General features: G+C 36.4%; 1 protein-coding gene across 1 annotated transcript in view; it reads left to right on the plus strand.

The window, feature by feature from the left end:
- The first annotated feature begins 292 nt into the window (after nt 1-292).
- LOC117315913 (echinoderm microtubule-associated protein-like 2) overlaps nt 293-16884 on the plus strand; it is a 33765-nt gene continuing 17173 nt past the window's right edge. The window contains exons 1-14 of the mRNA XM_033870335.1: nt 293-424; nt 2411-2504; nt 3687-3850; nt 4002-4122; nt 4552-4754; nt 5343-5440; nt 6520-6694; nt 6835-7222; nt 9749-9856; nt 10169-10325; nt 10831-10980; nt 11460-11526; nt 11967-12071; nt 12870-12956. Coding sequence (XP_033726226.1) covers nt 320-424; nt 2411-2504; nt 3687-3850; nt 4002-4122; nt 4552-4754; nt 5343-5440; nt 6520-6694; nt 6835-7222; nt 9749-9856; nt 10169-10325; nt 10831-10980; nt 11460-11526; nt 11967-12071; nt 12870-12956 — 2022 coding nt within the window. The 5' untranslated portion in view covers nt 293-319. The remainder of the gene's footprint in view (nt 425-2410; nt 2505-3686; nt 3851-4001; nt 4123-4551; nt 4755-5342; nt 5441-6519; nt 6695-6834; nt 7223-9748; nt 9857-10168; nt 10326-10830; nt 10981-11459; nt 11527-11966; nt 12072-12869; nt 12957-16884) is intronic.

Here is a 16884-nt window from a genome sequence, read left to right on the forward strand (position 1 = left end):
GAAGTTATATCAATGCATATTAATCACGCTTTTTGTCACAACTGGATGCGCGCGCGGGGTCTTTGGAGTACCCGGCGAAAACCCATGTGATCGGGCAGGTTCATCCCATACATTTACACACCCGATCGGGGAATCGAACCGCGGCCGCCTAGGTGGAAGGCAAGTGTGTTACTACTGTGTCACTCGACCAAACTGTAGCATTGATATGAATATTTATCTGAATCTGATTTTTGAAGAAACTATATCCTGTAGATACATTCTGTTACACAATTTACCATGTTTTCAGGACAGTTCCGGAAGTGACGTAAGTGAATCTGAAATGCCTGTTCATCAAAACATTTCTGGTTCAGCGAGATCGCGAGTAAAAAGTGGGCGTTCAAACACTCCATGGAGAAGGAACCAACCGGACAATGGAGATGACAAGGTAACAGTTATTATCAATCCTGTCATTTCGATTATCATATAGGTAATATCGACCAATGTTTCCTGATTAATATTAATATATAAATACATTATATTTTTTACATTTATTCATGTAATTTAAAATATTCACTCATATACCACTATGTTGATCAAAAGTAGGGATGGTGTTTACAAATACTGCATTACTGCGTAGATATTTTGATTTCCCTATATCACACTTTATTGTTCATAAGAGTAGCATAGTCTTGCCCCTTCGATCTGGCGTCTTTTGATACAAATCAAAATCATAGCATCTGGTTCAGACTGCAACTTCACATTAATGACCATAGACATCGATAGGACGCTTAATGATACAACTGCCCTTCAGGTAGGGCGTAAGAACTATAGCTGCTGTTCCCATTGTATGATGGCAAGAGACGACAAAATTTCGGATCTTATATTTTCTCTTCTTTCTTAATGTTCAACTTGATTCTTCCTATTGATTGATTGATTGGGCTTGATCCGGTTATTACCGAGCAAAGGACACCAATTTGCCCCTTCGTGTTTGTCTTAGTGACAGCACGGAACTGATTCTTCCTTATGTCTTACTTTTGGTCTTCAGTCGAGCGTTTACCTCTGTGAGGAAGGATTTGGGTTCTGTCCCCTGGCCGAGACATACTAGTCTTCAAGAATGGTAGTAACTGCTCCTGCTTAGAGTTGTAATCAGTTCCGTGTTATCACTATGACACAAACACACCACAACACACACACACATACTCTCGCCACACGCATGCATCTTCCAAGCAGGTAAGACCGTCCTTAAATGACCTTAGCTGTTGATAGGACGTCAAAAAATACAAAACCAAACCACCCTAATGTCTCCCACAGCAATGCTTTACTTTGGCCTTTAAATGAGCACTCGTCCCTGTGCGGAAGGCATATGGTTCTTTCTCCTGGCCGAGTTCAAAAAGATGTCTGCCCTGCAGGTAGGGCGTAAGCATTGTACCTGCTGCCCCCATTTCATGATCGTAAGAGGCGACTAAACTTGGGATCTTATCTTTTCTCTTCTTTCTTAACAACTTTCTTGTTCCTAATGTCTCCCTTGACAATGCCTCACTTTTGGCCTTTAGTTGAGCGTTCGCCCCTGTGAGGAAGGCTTTGGGTTCTGTCCCCTGGCCGAGACATACCAGAGTCTTTAAAAATGGTAGTTGCTGCTCCTGCTTAGCGCTCAGCAAATTAGGAGTGGAACGACTGGTTCGCCCGTTGTCAGTATAATGTGACCGGGTGGGGTGTGCTGCTGGGTGTCTTCGGCATTATGCTTCAGTGAGGTAGAACTATAAATCGGCAAAAGTTGCGGCCTATCACAAGGAGACTTAACACGAACATACCGCAGCTTCCCAAAACACACATACGCACTCACCACACGCATACATGTCGCACGCACGGGAGGCCGTCCTTAAATGACCTTAGCTGTTAATAGGACGTTAAACAAAATAAACCAAACCAAACCAAATCAAAAAGATGTTATCAGCTATTCCTGCTAAGCGTTCAGCATTTAGGTACTGGGGCGACTGGTTCGCTTGCTGTCAGTATAACATGACCAGATGGGGTGTCCTGTAGGGTGTCTTCGGCAGCATGCTCTAGTGAGGTAGCACTACTAATACGGCGTCAAATTCGCGCTAAATCAAGGAGACAAACACGAACATACTACAGTCCTCAAAAACACACATTCACCGCGCATGCATTCCCTACAAGAGAGTAGGCCGTCTTTACCTGTTGATAGGACACTTAACAATACAAAACAAAAAACATTAAATGAGTAATAATGCAGAATTGGTGTATGGATATTGAAAATAGCAGAATCAATCTTCATTCCTTTGCAATAAGTGCTTCCTTTAAATTACCGATTATTGAAATAGTTAATTTATCTGTGCATTAATCTCGATCCATTAGCTTCTAACACCTAGTGTATATGGGTGGTCTGTGATATGTTATTTTTCTGCCATAGGATTCAAGACGGAATATAAGGACAGCGGACAAAAGACGAAAGACTCCGAAGGCAACAGAAATCGTAACGATCCCGAACACGTTGAACAAAGAACGTAAGCTTCATGATAACCCCACGCAATCTATTGATATTTTGTTTCTGTCGTTATGCTACCTAACACCATTCACCTGTTGACTAGCTTTTAGTGTGTACACGATGATAAATTGAGGGATAGAAGTATGGCTATATGACCTGTTTTGTATGTGATACCACTGGCGAAGTATTAGTCATGTTTTCATTACGATCAATATTTGCTACTATGTACCCACCACATTTACTGCGGTTAGTTATTTCATTTCTTCTCTAAACTGTTTCGAATTTAATTGTATATGCTCAATACAAGTCATATTAAGGTAGGTAGGATTTGTATGTTTTAAAGCAAACTTAGTTTTAAGAATATTTAGTGTAGTGATGAGACGTGCCGTCAATGTATCTCCTACCAACTATTAATTAACAAATACCTATAAAAGATCGAATCCTAGTCTCGTAAGTCGGCATCATTCTTCATTGGAGTCTGCGATTGATATAGGCAGACAAGGACACATACTTTTCTTGTTCTATTAAAAAATATCAAATATTCTCACTTTAACAGGTTGATCAATTTAAAAACAAATTTCACAAAGCCTATATTTAAAAAAGCAATGTTCCTCGGACTTCGGGCCCCGTTGCATCAACTAAATGTATATATGAATATGGCGCAACATGATATTGTTCGACACAGGTTCTGTGCTATTTTTCTATGTCGTTTGTACAATATAATTACCAATTGCCCAATAGATTAATGAAAAAAACAATAACGTATGAATCTTCCTTTTACCTTGAATATTTCGCGGAAAATGCGATTTTGTATGTTGAAAATCAATGAGTAATTAATATCGTTAGGAACCAATCTTCAGTATCTCCTTAACTATTGTTATGACAGTGAAAACAAAACAAGGTTATGTATTTTTATAAATTCATTTGTTCACCTGAAAAATAGTTTCTTCTAAAAACTGGACATGTCCCCGTGTGTGTGTGTGTTGTACCAAACACGACAACATTATGTAGTGATCATTTCCGGACTAACAAACGAAGTCATTTTTCAATTGATGCCCACATATCAAGGTTAAACTGTGGTTTGTGGATACTATGTTTGATTTTCCATGATAACTATAACGATTCTATGTATACCTACATACAAACTCTAGACTGCACCTGTATCGAAGGTACGAATAAACGGGCCTAAACTATTTTAAAGCGATACAGGACGTGAATGACCCAGAGGAGAAAGCACTTCAGTATATGGCGGAACATATCAAGGATTACAGTCGTCAGCGCCTGCGCGCGGTACATATGAGTCTTCGTCACTATAGCAACGTAGAACTGAGAGTGTCCCAGAAGGATCTCGGTCAGGCATTTCAGGTATGTCATATCTAATACAGGGTAAAGTTCATTGGATGTTGCTTATTTTCAGTTTTAAATCTTGAACATGAATATTCGATTTAACTACAGAAAATAGCAGTTTGTCAATTTGTCGTTCTTTGCTAATGTAATAAGTTCTTGTTTACGGCAGGAGAATCATGTGAAATTGTCCAACAGAGTTATACAACTCCTGCTAGAGAGATTCGAGGATCAGCATGGCGTCGACTTCGAGAAGATGTACCGGTACCTTACAGACGCACATACACGCTCGGGTAATGACATGTTAGGAGTTTTTGTCTTTCGTCATATGATGCGTGATCATGAATAACGAGGAGACTTAAAAGTGTCTCGTTAACCCGTCTTTACCGTCAAGACATTATAAAGCCGAACATCAGTAAGGAGCTGTTTTTCCTTGCCTCGGTCAGGGAAGAGAACCTACTGATTACCTCCCAAACTTGGCGTTTGCAGACACTCAGAAAAAAGTTAACGCTTACTGAGAAATTAAGGAAGCGACGAATTAAAAGAGAAGGGATACAAATCCCATACAATTTTAAAGGTTTTACCCACTCTTTTATGTTTCTGTTGTCACAACATCAATATACTGAGTTGTTTGAAACACAAAAAGCAGTTAAATACTAATCATTGCATTTTGAAAAAAGTAATATATTCAACCGGATATCAAACAAATTAATGCATTTCAGGCAGGGACAGTGTGTTAGCGTTACAATGCAGAAACGACATGATACCAAGGCCGGAAATGACGTCAGAAGAGAGGGATAATGACATTCTGGCGAGGTTAGAGGACCTGCTTGTGCGAAGTAATACATTTTTTGACCTACCTGAACTTCGAGAGGCCTTTCAGTACAAAGATCGCGATAAGACTGGTCGGATCGAAAAATCAGAGGTAAATGAGTAAAATCAAACGGTTTGTATTTGGTATGATTGCAATTTAGATTTTATGTTTTTTGTAGTCATAACTTCAAAACCCGGTCAATAACATCTTATATGAAAAGTAAACAATTTCAGGATATTGTTCATAACATACTCGGGAAAATTATATTATGACAGATTTAAAAGTCAAAATATGTAAACGTCAATCAAACTAAGGCAGTCGTTTAATCCGCGATTTTTTAATACATTACGTAACGCCATTGTCCATATTATGACGTGACGATCAACTTCTGACTTACACAGCCTGTGGTCCATGCTCCAAGATATATCAAACTAGTGTAGTACTAATACATGAATACAAAAATAAAACATTCACGGAATTTCTACTTAACAGGCTCACAATTTGAAAAAAAGAAGCAGATTACCAATTAAACAGTGTGACAGTCACGTTATATTTAGTCTGAATTGACAATGATCAGGACTAAAAACTGAAAACTGTTTCGCTTGTTATTAAATATGTGCTGTTACAGAATGCGAAATTTTCGGTTACGTTTTCAATGATTAACCCATGATTTGTAAGTCTTCTTCATTATTGACGTAGATGTTTGACATCTGTGGGCGGAGGAACGTTCCCGTGTATGGCGCCCTCCTGAAGGCCCTGGTCAAGCGTTGTGACGGAGACAACAACGGCATGGCAAGGTCAGTTCATCATAAATATGACACAGCTGGTCACACAACTGACTGAAGTGCTGATAAAACAATCACAGCTCATTTGCTCTGGATAAATTGATTTTATTCTCTAGTCAATAAATATTGTCAATATACCGGTTTATATCCATTGGACGCACCTCGAACGAGTTCGTATTTTAGAAACTAAGAACAAGGAAATCATTAGTATCGAAAATAAGCGGTTCCATTTTTTTTCCAAACTATATATATTTGATAGATATTTCAATACTATTACGTTTGAATGTGTCGGCGTTAATTTAATTACGTATCCTATAGTGTTTTACACTTCCTTTAATGAAATACTTTGAGTTCCCTTTGTCGTCCTCGAGTTATCAACACTTTTTGACCTAGGTATCACTGATGAGTACTGGACGAATGTAAAAGATGTATGATTTATTTTAATCAATGTTGAATATACTGTATTTAACTCTCATTTTTATTATTGAAAGGTGATCATTATATATTTTTCGTCTTTTGTGCAATTTAATGAAATTGAATTACCTATATTGAGTCTCCGCAGTCGCTTTGTAGTATTCACACTTTAGCATCACTGACGGGGGGCATTGGTGGCCGAGTAGTTAAGGTGTCCCGACACTTTATCACTAGCCCTCCAACTCTGGGTTGCGAGTTCGAAACCTTCGTTGGGCAGTTGCCTGATACTGATCGAAGGCCGGTGGTTTTTCTCCGGGTACGCCGGCTTTTCTCAACCTCCAACACCTGACATGTCCTTAAATTACCCTGGTTGTTATCTTTAAACAAAATAAACCAATACAAACATCACTGACGAGTCCTCGATAGACAAATTAGAATCTACTGTACATATCTCTGTATGAGAAGTTAGTTTTATCGTGGGTAAAATTATAGTGTTCTGGTCTATCTTTTTTGTGTATTTATTTTCATAAATTTTAACTATGTACACACTTGGTGAATTATAAAAAAAATCTTGTATACGCTTCCTTTTCAATGCTACGCTATACTAATCTAAAAGAAACTGTGACATGATGTTTGCTTTTAAAAAAAATAAATGTCTCTACCTTTTTCCCTTCAAGCTGGCCAGAATTCCTAAGTTTCCTGGAAAAGGCACAAGAAACAACATGGAAGAAACATCCGGAAATGGCCGGGTTACCGGAACAGGCAAAGAAAGCTCAGATCCAAGCCGATCCCATTGTCGAGCTTTCAGAAGAGACAAAGTCCAAACTTATCGGCAAACTTTTAAGCAAAAAGGTAATGTATACAATAGACTCTAGTACAGTCTCGGCTAGGGGACACAGCCCCAAGCCTGAACCACAGGGGGCGGATGTCCACTGAAGGTCAAGCGTATTTATAATTCGATTAACATAAATATTGTTTTTCTTTATTTTAAGGCATCCCTTTCTAAAGTCCGAAATGCAAAAAAGAAAGAGGAAACACCTGTTGTAGTGAAAGAACAATATAATGGAAACAATACGAAGCCAGAGACAAACAAAGAGTCTCCAAAGGTAGAACCTGACAGTAAACAAGAAAAACATAATCCTGATGCTGGGAAGCCAAATCATGTGAAACAAGTGAAAACAGAAGAGGTGCCGAAACCAAGCGCCGAAGAGGAAAATGTTCCAAGCAGTAAAAAGGAGGAAACCCCTCCCAGCGATACCAAACCGGAAGCTATAGCCAAACCGGAAGCTACAAAGCAGTCTGAACCTGAAAGCACAGCAAAAACGGAGGATAAAACAACCGCCGAATCCAGTGAAGCAAAGTCGAAGAAACACACAGAAAGTAAGAATTTTCTTTTTCAGTTCCTCTCTTTTACTTAATAAATATGACCGCTCACGTTTTAACTTTGATAAGATTAGTTAGTTGTGCACGTTTCTCTTTCATGTTGATGATTATAAATGTACACCTGTCGCACTAAAAATGCTCACATTACAAGCTTCGATACACTTGTAGATGTTTTCGTATATAGATATCTTTGTACTTCAAAAAAAGGTATTGCCTATTTGCCGATAAAGTAGATATTATTCAGCAATTGTGTATATACATCTATCAGTAAATGTGTAGACTTTTCTATAACTTTTTCGCATGATGTGTTTACCTTTAATTACTTACACTATTAGACTATTGTATATACATCCTTATCTAGGCATCTCATACTTTACTCTTGGCTTTAGTGAAATGAATGAACAATCTTTGAACACATTAATTGGGGTTAAAGGCTTACGTGATAACTCATATTTACTCGAAACGAGGGACATTTATTATAGCTGATAAGGAGAAAATATTTCCTTTGCAAATAGAAAAAAAGATCGTGCGCATCGAAATTGATTTTTGTCAATAATTTCACTGGGATTGAAGTACATTGCTATTGTTTACCTTAATTGTCAGGAAATAGCCTTGAACAGGCCATTGTCAAAGTGAGATTATGAATGATCAGTATAGATGATCTGATTATTATCACATTTACTTTAGGGAACTAATCGGTTGTTACGGTGTAAGACAGTTACTGTGGAATATTTGGTCTGAAAGCATTGCGTTTTTCTCTCGTAAGGATTACCGGTACGAGCTAGTGGCGCTTATATCACAAATAATGATTGCGACATCCTATGAGCGCGGGATGGGGTATATTATGATTGTGATTAGGCAAAGTTAGTTTTACTGCTCTGAGTATTATGATCTACGCGAAAAAAGTCAAATAAAGAACGGTTTATAGTGTCATCACACTGAAATATCACGCCTGATCATCGCGTAAATCATATGTTTTGGCAATGGGTGTACGGCAGTATGAAGCGGTAAAAGAGCAGAAACTGTAGGCAAAAAGGTGTTTTTGTAGCTGTGTTTAGATAAAGATTAGTGGAGCGGGTGGATGGGAAAGCTCTGTGAAATGTAAACTTTATATAGTTTACAACAATTGCAAATCAAGTTATATCAATTTGTATTAATCACTCTTGTTTGCCGTGATAATAGCGCGCGAGGGGTCATGATGTGAGTGGAATCCGGAAAAAAACCCACATGATGACAGGTGATACCTCACCGTTTCGCGTCCAACAGGAGAATATAACCCAGGCCGCCTAGATGAAATGCAAATGTTTTATCACTGTGCCACATGGCCATCTAGGTAAGCTCAGTGAGTGGAATTGTGGCTTAGACTGATGCTAAAAGTTCTGGCTCATTATGTGAACGCTGGGAATGAAGACATAGTTGTCTACATAATTCCCTAAATGACTGAAAATCTTGCATTGAATGCACATAATCCGCACTATTCCATCACTTTGTGTTTGTACATTGTCTTTTGTACAGTCTATAAATTACTGTCTTGCTGTATATGCATGCTCATCTATCCTCAATGCTTACCTCTGACTAGACATGCGCAAGATGAAGGGACTGGTGAAGACGTCTTCGGGATTCATACATTCCGTCAAGTCGTTTATATCAGGTATGACGTCACACTGTGACGTGTTTGAGATGGTGTATCATAGAGGTAACACGTGTGTATTTTTAGAATAAGAAACACTTATCCTCTTTTGTTTCCAGGATTCGGATTTGTGTATTTTAGTTTTGTCAATAATTAGATTATAAGTGTTTATTTCTAGTACATATATAGCGGATATCAAACCGTGTCTTCAATAAAAACAAATATATTTTGCGAGTTAGGGTAATTTTTCTGTAGTTTTCACGAGTGAAAAATATCAAAATATTAGCTGCACAAGAGAAATAATATTTGGTATTACTGAAGATACTGCTAGATATTCTTTCTATTACATTTTTATAGCAAAATCTACCGGGGCAGCTTTAAAGTTCTCCCATTGTCGTTTGTAAGCAGTGTTTTGATTGGTCAAATTAGAAAAAGTGAGAAAACATTACTTTTGTAGAATAAATAATTTTCAATGTTTCAATGGTGAAGTGTAATAAATCAGTCTAAGAGCTCAGAGAAAACATGTATAGAAAGCGTTTATCTTTGTTTACTGTAACCTATATATGAGCAATCCATTATTTTTTCTACTGTTTTAATGCTGTGCTCCTGGACATCACAAGCCGTCAGATCAGGCCGCAAATACGACATAATTATCATTTGTTGATTTCTAACTTAATGTAATAATAACCGATTATAACAAAATTTGTAATATCAAAATAGATAATGTTCCAGCCGGAAGACATTAATGTGAAAAATGTAACCAAACAAATATTCAAAATTTGTATTTTTATTCATTCATTTCTTCCTATGAACAAGCTGTAACGATTATGTTATTGAACACAAGAAAAATAACGAACTATATACAATTAATAATTCAATAAAAACATATTCAGGCAAGAAGAAGTTGGAGATAGAAAATAAACCAGTACCAGTCGAGGCGGATGCGGCAACTAAGGAGGTCACTCCAAAACCGGACCCAAACTCGAAGGACGACCCCAAAAGTAGAGTATCGCATAAATCGAATCCTTAAAACAATTACACGTTAGAAGATATGTTTCAATATACCTCTAGAAAATTTAATCCAATTTTACTGAAGTTATTTTATTACTAGATTTCAAGACGTCCCAGTAATGTATAAACATTAAAATTACGTCATTTCCTGATTATGACATACTTATTAATTGCTTGCTTCTTTTTTCCTATCAACACCCCTGGAAAATATTTAAGACAATTCAAAAGCATCCCAATGTTGGCTGGTAGCTAGTCAGGCGTATTAGATAAACATTTAACGAGAAGGATGTTTGTAATTACAGAAAAAGACAAAAGCAGTGTTGTGAAAGAGGAGGAAGAAGGAGGCATGTTGTGTATCAAACACGGAGACCAAACTATCAAGCTCCCGAAACCTGCTAACTACGACCAACAGGAGGCTACGCTGGACCCGCCACAGGAACGACTTGCTCTCGACTGGGTGTAAGGGAGATAACTAGCATTCTGATCATTGTTCATTGAATTTGTCTCGTTTTAAATAGGAGTTAGTTATTCTGAAAACGGAATTCACACTGTTTGAAGACCCGACCTCAATACTTTCAACGGATTTCATTTGATGCAAAAGCAACTGTAAACATTCTAGAGTACTGTAAACGTACATATTTTAGCGGTAATTTTATTTTAGCGCTTTTCGCGCTGGAAGCCTTGCGCTAAATTATGATTGCGCTAATTACTTTTTGTACGTTCCATTTCTATAGAAAGTTCTGTGGATGCGCTAATTCACCATTGCGCTAACTGGCTGAAATCTGCAAATGCGCTAAAATTTGATTGCGCTAAAATAAGTACGTTTACAGTATCTTTTCTATATACAGTTCACGCTTTTAACAATTCTGATCATTTTTTTTTTCTAAAATATGATAATGGATGTTGATAGGGCGTTACAATATTAAACCTCGTCCAATATAAATCTCATGTCATTTTCCTTTAGATATGGTTACCGTGGTAACGACTGCCGCTCAAATATCCACGTGTTGGGGAACGATGAAATTGTGTACTTCGTATCTAAGATAGCAGTGCTCTACGATCGGACCAGTCACCGACAGCGTCACTACCGGGAACATACTGAGGACATCAAATGGTACGTGGAAGCTCATTGGTCAATATATTGGTCAGTGTTATCACAGAAACTCGAACTTTCACCGATGAGTAGTAGGCATTAGTTTGTTTGCTATAAAAACGAGGCTACCGACGGGCGATTTTATAGTGCCGTCCCCGTGAAATGCTATACCTGGTATCGTCGTACCACACCTGGTCAAACTCCGATGGAGAATTTATGGATCCATTCTGTTGTTCCAGTGCAATATGGATTTGTTAAAATGAAACACCTTTTACTACATTTGATCTATGTATACATTTTATAACGATATACAGTAATGCTGGCTTATGGATGACTTAAAAGCTAAGCCTGTTACCAAAACTGTTTTGATTATTTATTCTTCCCATATGTCAAATTATCAAATCTGAATTATCCTCATTTGGTGTTTGATAAATTACTTTGCTCCTACGTTTTCACGTGCTTGCTGGTATCTACCTTAAATATATTTTTTCATTACACAGCATTGCTGTCCATTCAAACTTGTCGATGATCGCCTCAGGACAATTTTCTGGCAAGGATAACGTCTGCGTAATTATCAATTTTATTACATTTTAATTCCATTTGTATAGCTGTTAATGTTAAACAGTTAATCCATATAAAACAACAGCAACTATTTAAATGTAAACATGATAAGGTCAATGATACCGGTAATAATAGCAACAAATATATTTTCTTGCAATATTTTTTTATCTTTGGCGCTCAAACATCGAGTTTATTCAGTATTGATGTATAAATCATGCCTGTTTGTTCTTACCAAATTTACCAAGTGATGACGTATATCACTTCTTCGGTCCCTATCGAAACACACCAAAGACTGACAAATTATGTTCCGCTAGATCATCCAATCTTGTCAGTTACATATATCGGACGACAGGTGGTTACACTGATCAAAGATACAAAATATTTATATTACATGTATATCATTTTAGAACATGAATAATTCAAATGATCAATGCTGATAATTCCAGGCCCACATCCGGATTTGGCGGGTAGATAATCTACAGACAATGTGTGTACTGGGAGAAGGAATGTTCCAGAAGGCTGTTATGTCTTTATCGTTCGCCAATGGACAGGTAAGGACAACGTTGTTACTGATGCTCTCTTGGTCTGGCATTGGTCTTTAAAGCTGACGGTAAGGACGACATAGTCACATACTGATATGCTATGACCATTAATATCGACATACAGTTTCTAAAGTATTGCTTCTTAACGTATTGAACCTTCCTAACGCCTTACTTCGCTTTACATTGTTTTTTTGCATTTGCGTTAAGTCTGAAAGCAAGGGCGTTATTTAGTTCTGCCTCAATTTTACTTCTCGAATCACCATTTCAAACTAGCCAATTCATGATGCTTCCTGCTTCTATATTCAACAAGTTCAACAAATCCAATTTATTTTAACACGTTGCAGTTTTAGCAGCTGGATTCAGTATGGCTAGCAACACGGCACCTTAAAAGGATGACTTCCAACAAACATTTGAAACATCACAGAACTTAAACAATAAGTGTTTTGTTAATAATAAATAGGGTAATATAAATAAGGTAAATACTGAGATGACAATGATACGGGATCTTAATTAAGTACCGTTTCATGAATTAAGCTTTTATTAAATTAGTAAGATAAATTATGCCATTGTATCTTTTATATCTAAACGTTGATTAATTGTAAGATTGAGGACATGTATAAATGTAAGAGTGCATACAGTTAAGTTGCAGATAAAATACAGGTTTATTTGGGGAGTTGTCTTTCTTTACTCGCCATCGATTTGATATTAAATTTGATACTAGGGCCTGCTGGTACTATACAACAGATATATTTCCCGACTTTTCATACTTGCAAGATAACAATTTTTTATTATCTTTATCTATTTTAGGATTTGTTGGCGGCCATCGACAACAGCCTGGAGAAGAAACTTACTATTTGGGATGTTGTTTCAGGAACAATGGTTGCAGAAACAATGGTAAGATCTATTCGTGTATCATTTATTTATATGCCGACTGATACAGGTTCATGCAGCATCTGTTTACAGTATAATGGACGGAAAGATATGTCATTGAAACGTCCAATATTGTTTAAATGGGACATCGGAAAGTAACCATATTTTCACATTTGTATAGACGTCGGTGAAACGTCCAGCATTGTTTTAATAGGACATTGGAAAGTTACCGTTAATTTCCATGACATACCAATTAAAGTTATGCCTGTTTGCTATTAGTTTTTCTCAAAACATTCTTGATCGAACTATGATATATAGAGGATATCTAACAGTAATACCAAATATATTTCATAAATGGGGCTATTGTTTTTATATCTTTCAAGAGTGCGCAGCACGAGTGGAACATATCATCAAATTATTTAAGTAGCGGATTCTTACAGAAGTTTGCAAACAAAATTTGTTTCATACCCCGATGAAACTAAAAACAAATTGACATCAACGCTTATAATTAATTTTTGAAAATGATTCTAATTTAAAACATGTTGTATGTACAGTTTTACTGGTTTTAAATGGCATTATTTTTCTCAAATCAATATGCAACGTCAATTGTCGTATTGTGACGTCACATTTTTCGCGCCATTGTCGGAATTTCTTTTATAGAAAAATGAAAAGAATTTTTCGACCAGTCACATTTAAGTATTTACCATGAAAATAAAGAAAAAATAATTATTAGCCATTGAGTGAAATATATTTGGTATTACTGAAGAAACTGTTAGATACTCTGTTTGTTACATTTTATAGAAAAATATATCAAGTCAGCTTTTTATTTTCCGGATCTTCTTTTGTGAGGAGTGTTTCGAGTGGTAAAATCAGAAAAAGTGATTTTTTTTTATTAGTGAAAAAATTCACCTTTATAGAATAAATAATTTTCCATATTTCATTGGTAAAATGTAATAAATGCAGATTTCCTTTTGCCATTATTTGTGTTTGCTTTATTTTGAGATTGAGCAGGAAAACAAGCAATGACCAACATGGAGCCATCTTGTTTTTTTAATAAAAAAACAGTTTTTTCGAAGATCCCCCTTTAAATTCATATACATCTTCATTCCACTTGTGATCATATAAGTATATTGATAGGGGGGAAAGAAGGTAAAAGTAGAGAAAAGTTAGTCTTTCATAGAACCAATAAGGATCAATTGATCGTGGGCGCCAGATCCATATATAATATCTTATTTACTTAAAAGAAATATACTCCTGGTTGTGGGATACTTGTTTTTGTTTGTATAACCTCATATGCATAACGCTATTGTTCGGCCAACAATACTGTTGATTATTACAACAATGCGTATATAATACTTATATAATTCATACGACGAATCACAAAGATGGCATGATGTACAAAATTAGACTAATAGAAAAGTAAAGCGCAGACAATGAAGAACTAGACCACGAATAGACCAACTAGGCGAGGCGATCAATGCTCTCCTAAACAATTTTTATTTCCTTTATTCTATCATATTAGCTTATACAGCCTATTTAAACAGTGATGTCAGCTTGTTAGTGTTATTACATTTGTTGTTTTTATAAAGGATATCGATTATTTGTGTCTCCTTATAGCAGTATACCAAAGCAGTCTTAATAATGATGGCTGCCATGTTCGATTATAACAACAATGAACCATTTAGTTTTGATCATATACTTTCCTTCGCCGCGAATAATACGAGATAATATTGCATAAATACAGGAAAGTCTCATTTGGGGCCAACTCAATTGAAATTTGAACATTGGTTTGGTGAGTGCTTATGTGTGTTTTGGGAGGCTGCGGTATGTTCGTGTTAAGTCTCCTTGTGGTAGTCCGGAACTTTTGCCGATTTATAGTGCTACCTCACTGAAGCATACTGCCGAAGACGCCCAGTAGGACACCCCACCAGGTCACATTATACTGACAACAGGTGAACCATTCGTCCTACTCCTAATATACTGAGCGCTAAACAGGAGTAGCAACTACCATTTTTCTGATGTGCATACATATATGTACATATATTGTATTTATAAATTCTGCACATAATGCAAGTCTCGAATGTCGACGGAAATACTTAGACAGTGGTTTCCTTTTTGAATGTGTCCATTGCCTCTTTGACTGCTCTTATCTGATCAGTTCTGTATCTTGGCAAGTACATAGTCAACATCGTAGGAATATTTCAAAATCGTTATTTTACAACTCATTCGACAGACTTAACGTTTGTAAATTCAGCTTCTTTATGAGAGTCAAAACTATTCCAATGTTATCGTGAATACTTTTTAAGAATCAACATAAACAAGCACCGATTTTGGTAATTATTGATATATATTATATGATGGCATTGCTTTGTGACTGTATCACAATTAATTCACATGTTGCTATCAATAATATTATTTGGCCTTAGGTTGTAATAAATTAAAATTTTGTTTGAAATTAAACTGAAATGCATTAAACAAAATTAAACGTTATTATTTTCTAAAAATACGATAACACAACTGTCATATAACGAGAACAAAAACAATTTTTATTAATTACTATTGTCAAAATACAGCGGCTTTAAATCATTCTAAGAACGATCATAAGGTAGCGGCATACATGGTTACGACAAATGCAGCCTTGGAATGTCGCTTCAATATTCTCTGCAAAAGCCCATGTTATATGCCTCATACTAGAACGAATTAAAGTAACGATATAAGGAGAGTAATTACCTTTTCTGATAATCTGTCTTGCATAGTATTACCAACAAAAATCTGGATAAAATCTCTATATATTTTACTACATAAACTTACCACAAGTTGTGTTATATTCTGCTGGGTTTGTAGACATATCGGAATACCTGGCAATACAACAGCAGATCGCGCTTCAAAAACCGCATTTTCTCTTCCACTTACTGGTGTTAAACCATTAATAATTGAATTTTAATTATCACAGTAGCAATGTGATTTTGTTTTGTTTTGTTTTATTTGTTTAACTACCTATCAACAGCTGAGGTCATTTAAGGAAGGCCTCCTGTGCGTGCGATATGCATGCGTCACAGTGGCAAAATGATTGGACTCCATATGTAGACTATGAATTGTCTCGATCAAAACAAATGTCGGCGAATGATCTTGCTACAGAGACAATCGCCGAAACAATGTCCTTGCCTTAGGGTGGGTTTAAATCATTCCTACCTATTTAACCGTGAGGACCAGTCTTAGTGCATCGCGTGCAATGCACCATTTACCGTTAAACTCTTTTATTGGATTGCATTGATCTTAAAAGACAGAGCTTCTACAACAGCATATGCAGTTTTCTTTTCAAAACTGTTGATATATATGCCAAATTTTCAACTAAGAGATGTTTGTATCACAAGATTTTTCTACTTCTTACATACATACATATACTTAATTTTTGACATGTTTTGTTTGTTTGATGTTGTTTCGTGTTTTGTTCATTTTACTTATATTTTCACTCACCATTTTTGGCCCTAAAGACCTTTAGTGTTGACGGGCCGTTAAGCATGTTTAACGTACTAACATGAAGCTTGTGAGCTGAATATTTCGCTATTCTCGTGCAAGAGTTTATGTGCTCTGTTTCAAACCGAGACAGCAGAATTTGTATTTTGCGTTTTTGTTCAGAATTAAAATCCGAGGTAAGGATTGATTTACGCATGTCAATATCATTTGACAAGGCCCGAGTGTGATATGTCGATATGATGACATATAATGCTTATGCTTTTTTGAAGAACATTAAAAAACTATACATATATGATCACATCACACAAACTGTCGGCCATGTATAAGACAGACGGGTTACAAACGTCGTCCCTCTAGCATTGTCCAACCCACTTATTTAAGTCTGACACGTAGTCCTGTCCAACAGGTTACTGCTAATTCCATCAATATAAAGTTTACCAGACGATGATATGATAAACATCTGTATTGCAGAGAT

This window comes from Pecten maximus, chromosome 17, assembly GCF_902652985.1.
Source record: "Pecten maximus chromosome 17, xPecMax1.1, whole genome shotgun sequence".
NCBI classification, from domain to species: domain Eukaryota; kingdom Metazoa; phylum Mollusca; class Bivalvia; order Pectinida; family Pectinidae; genus Pecten; species Pecten maximus.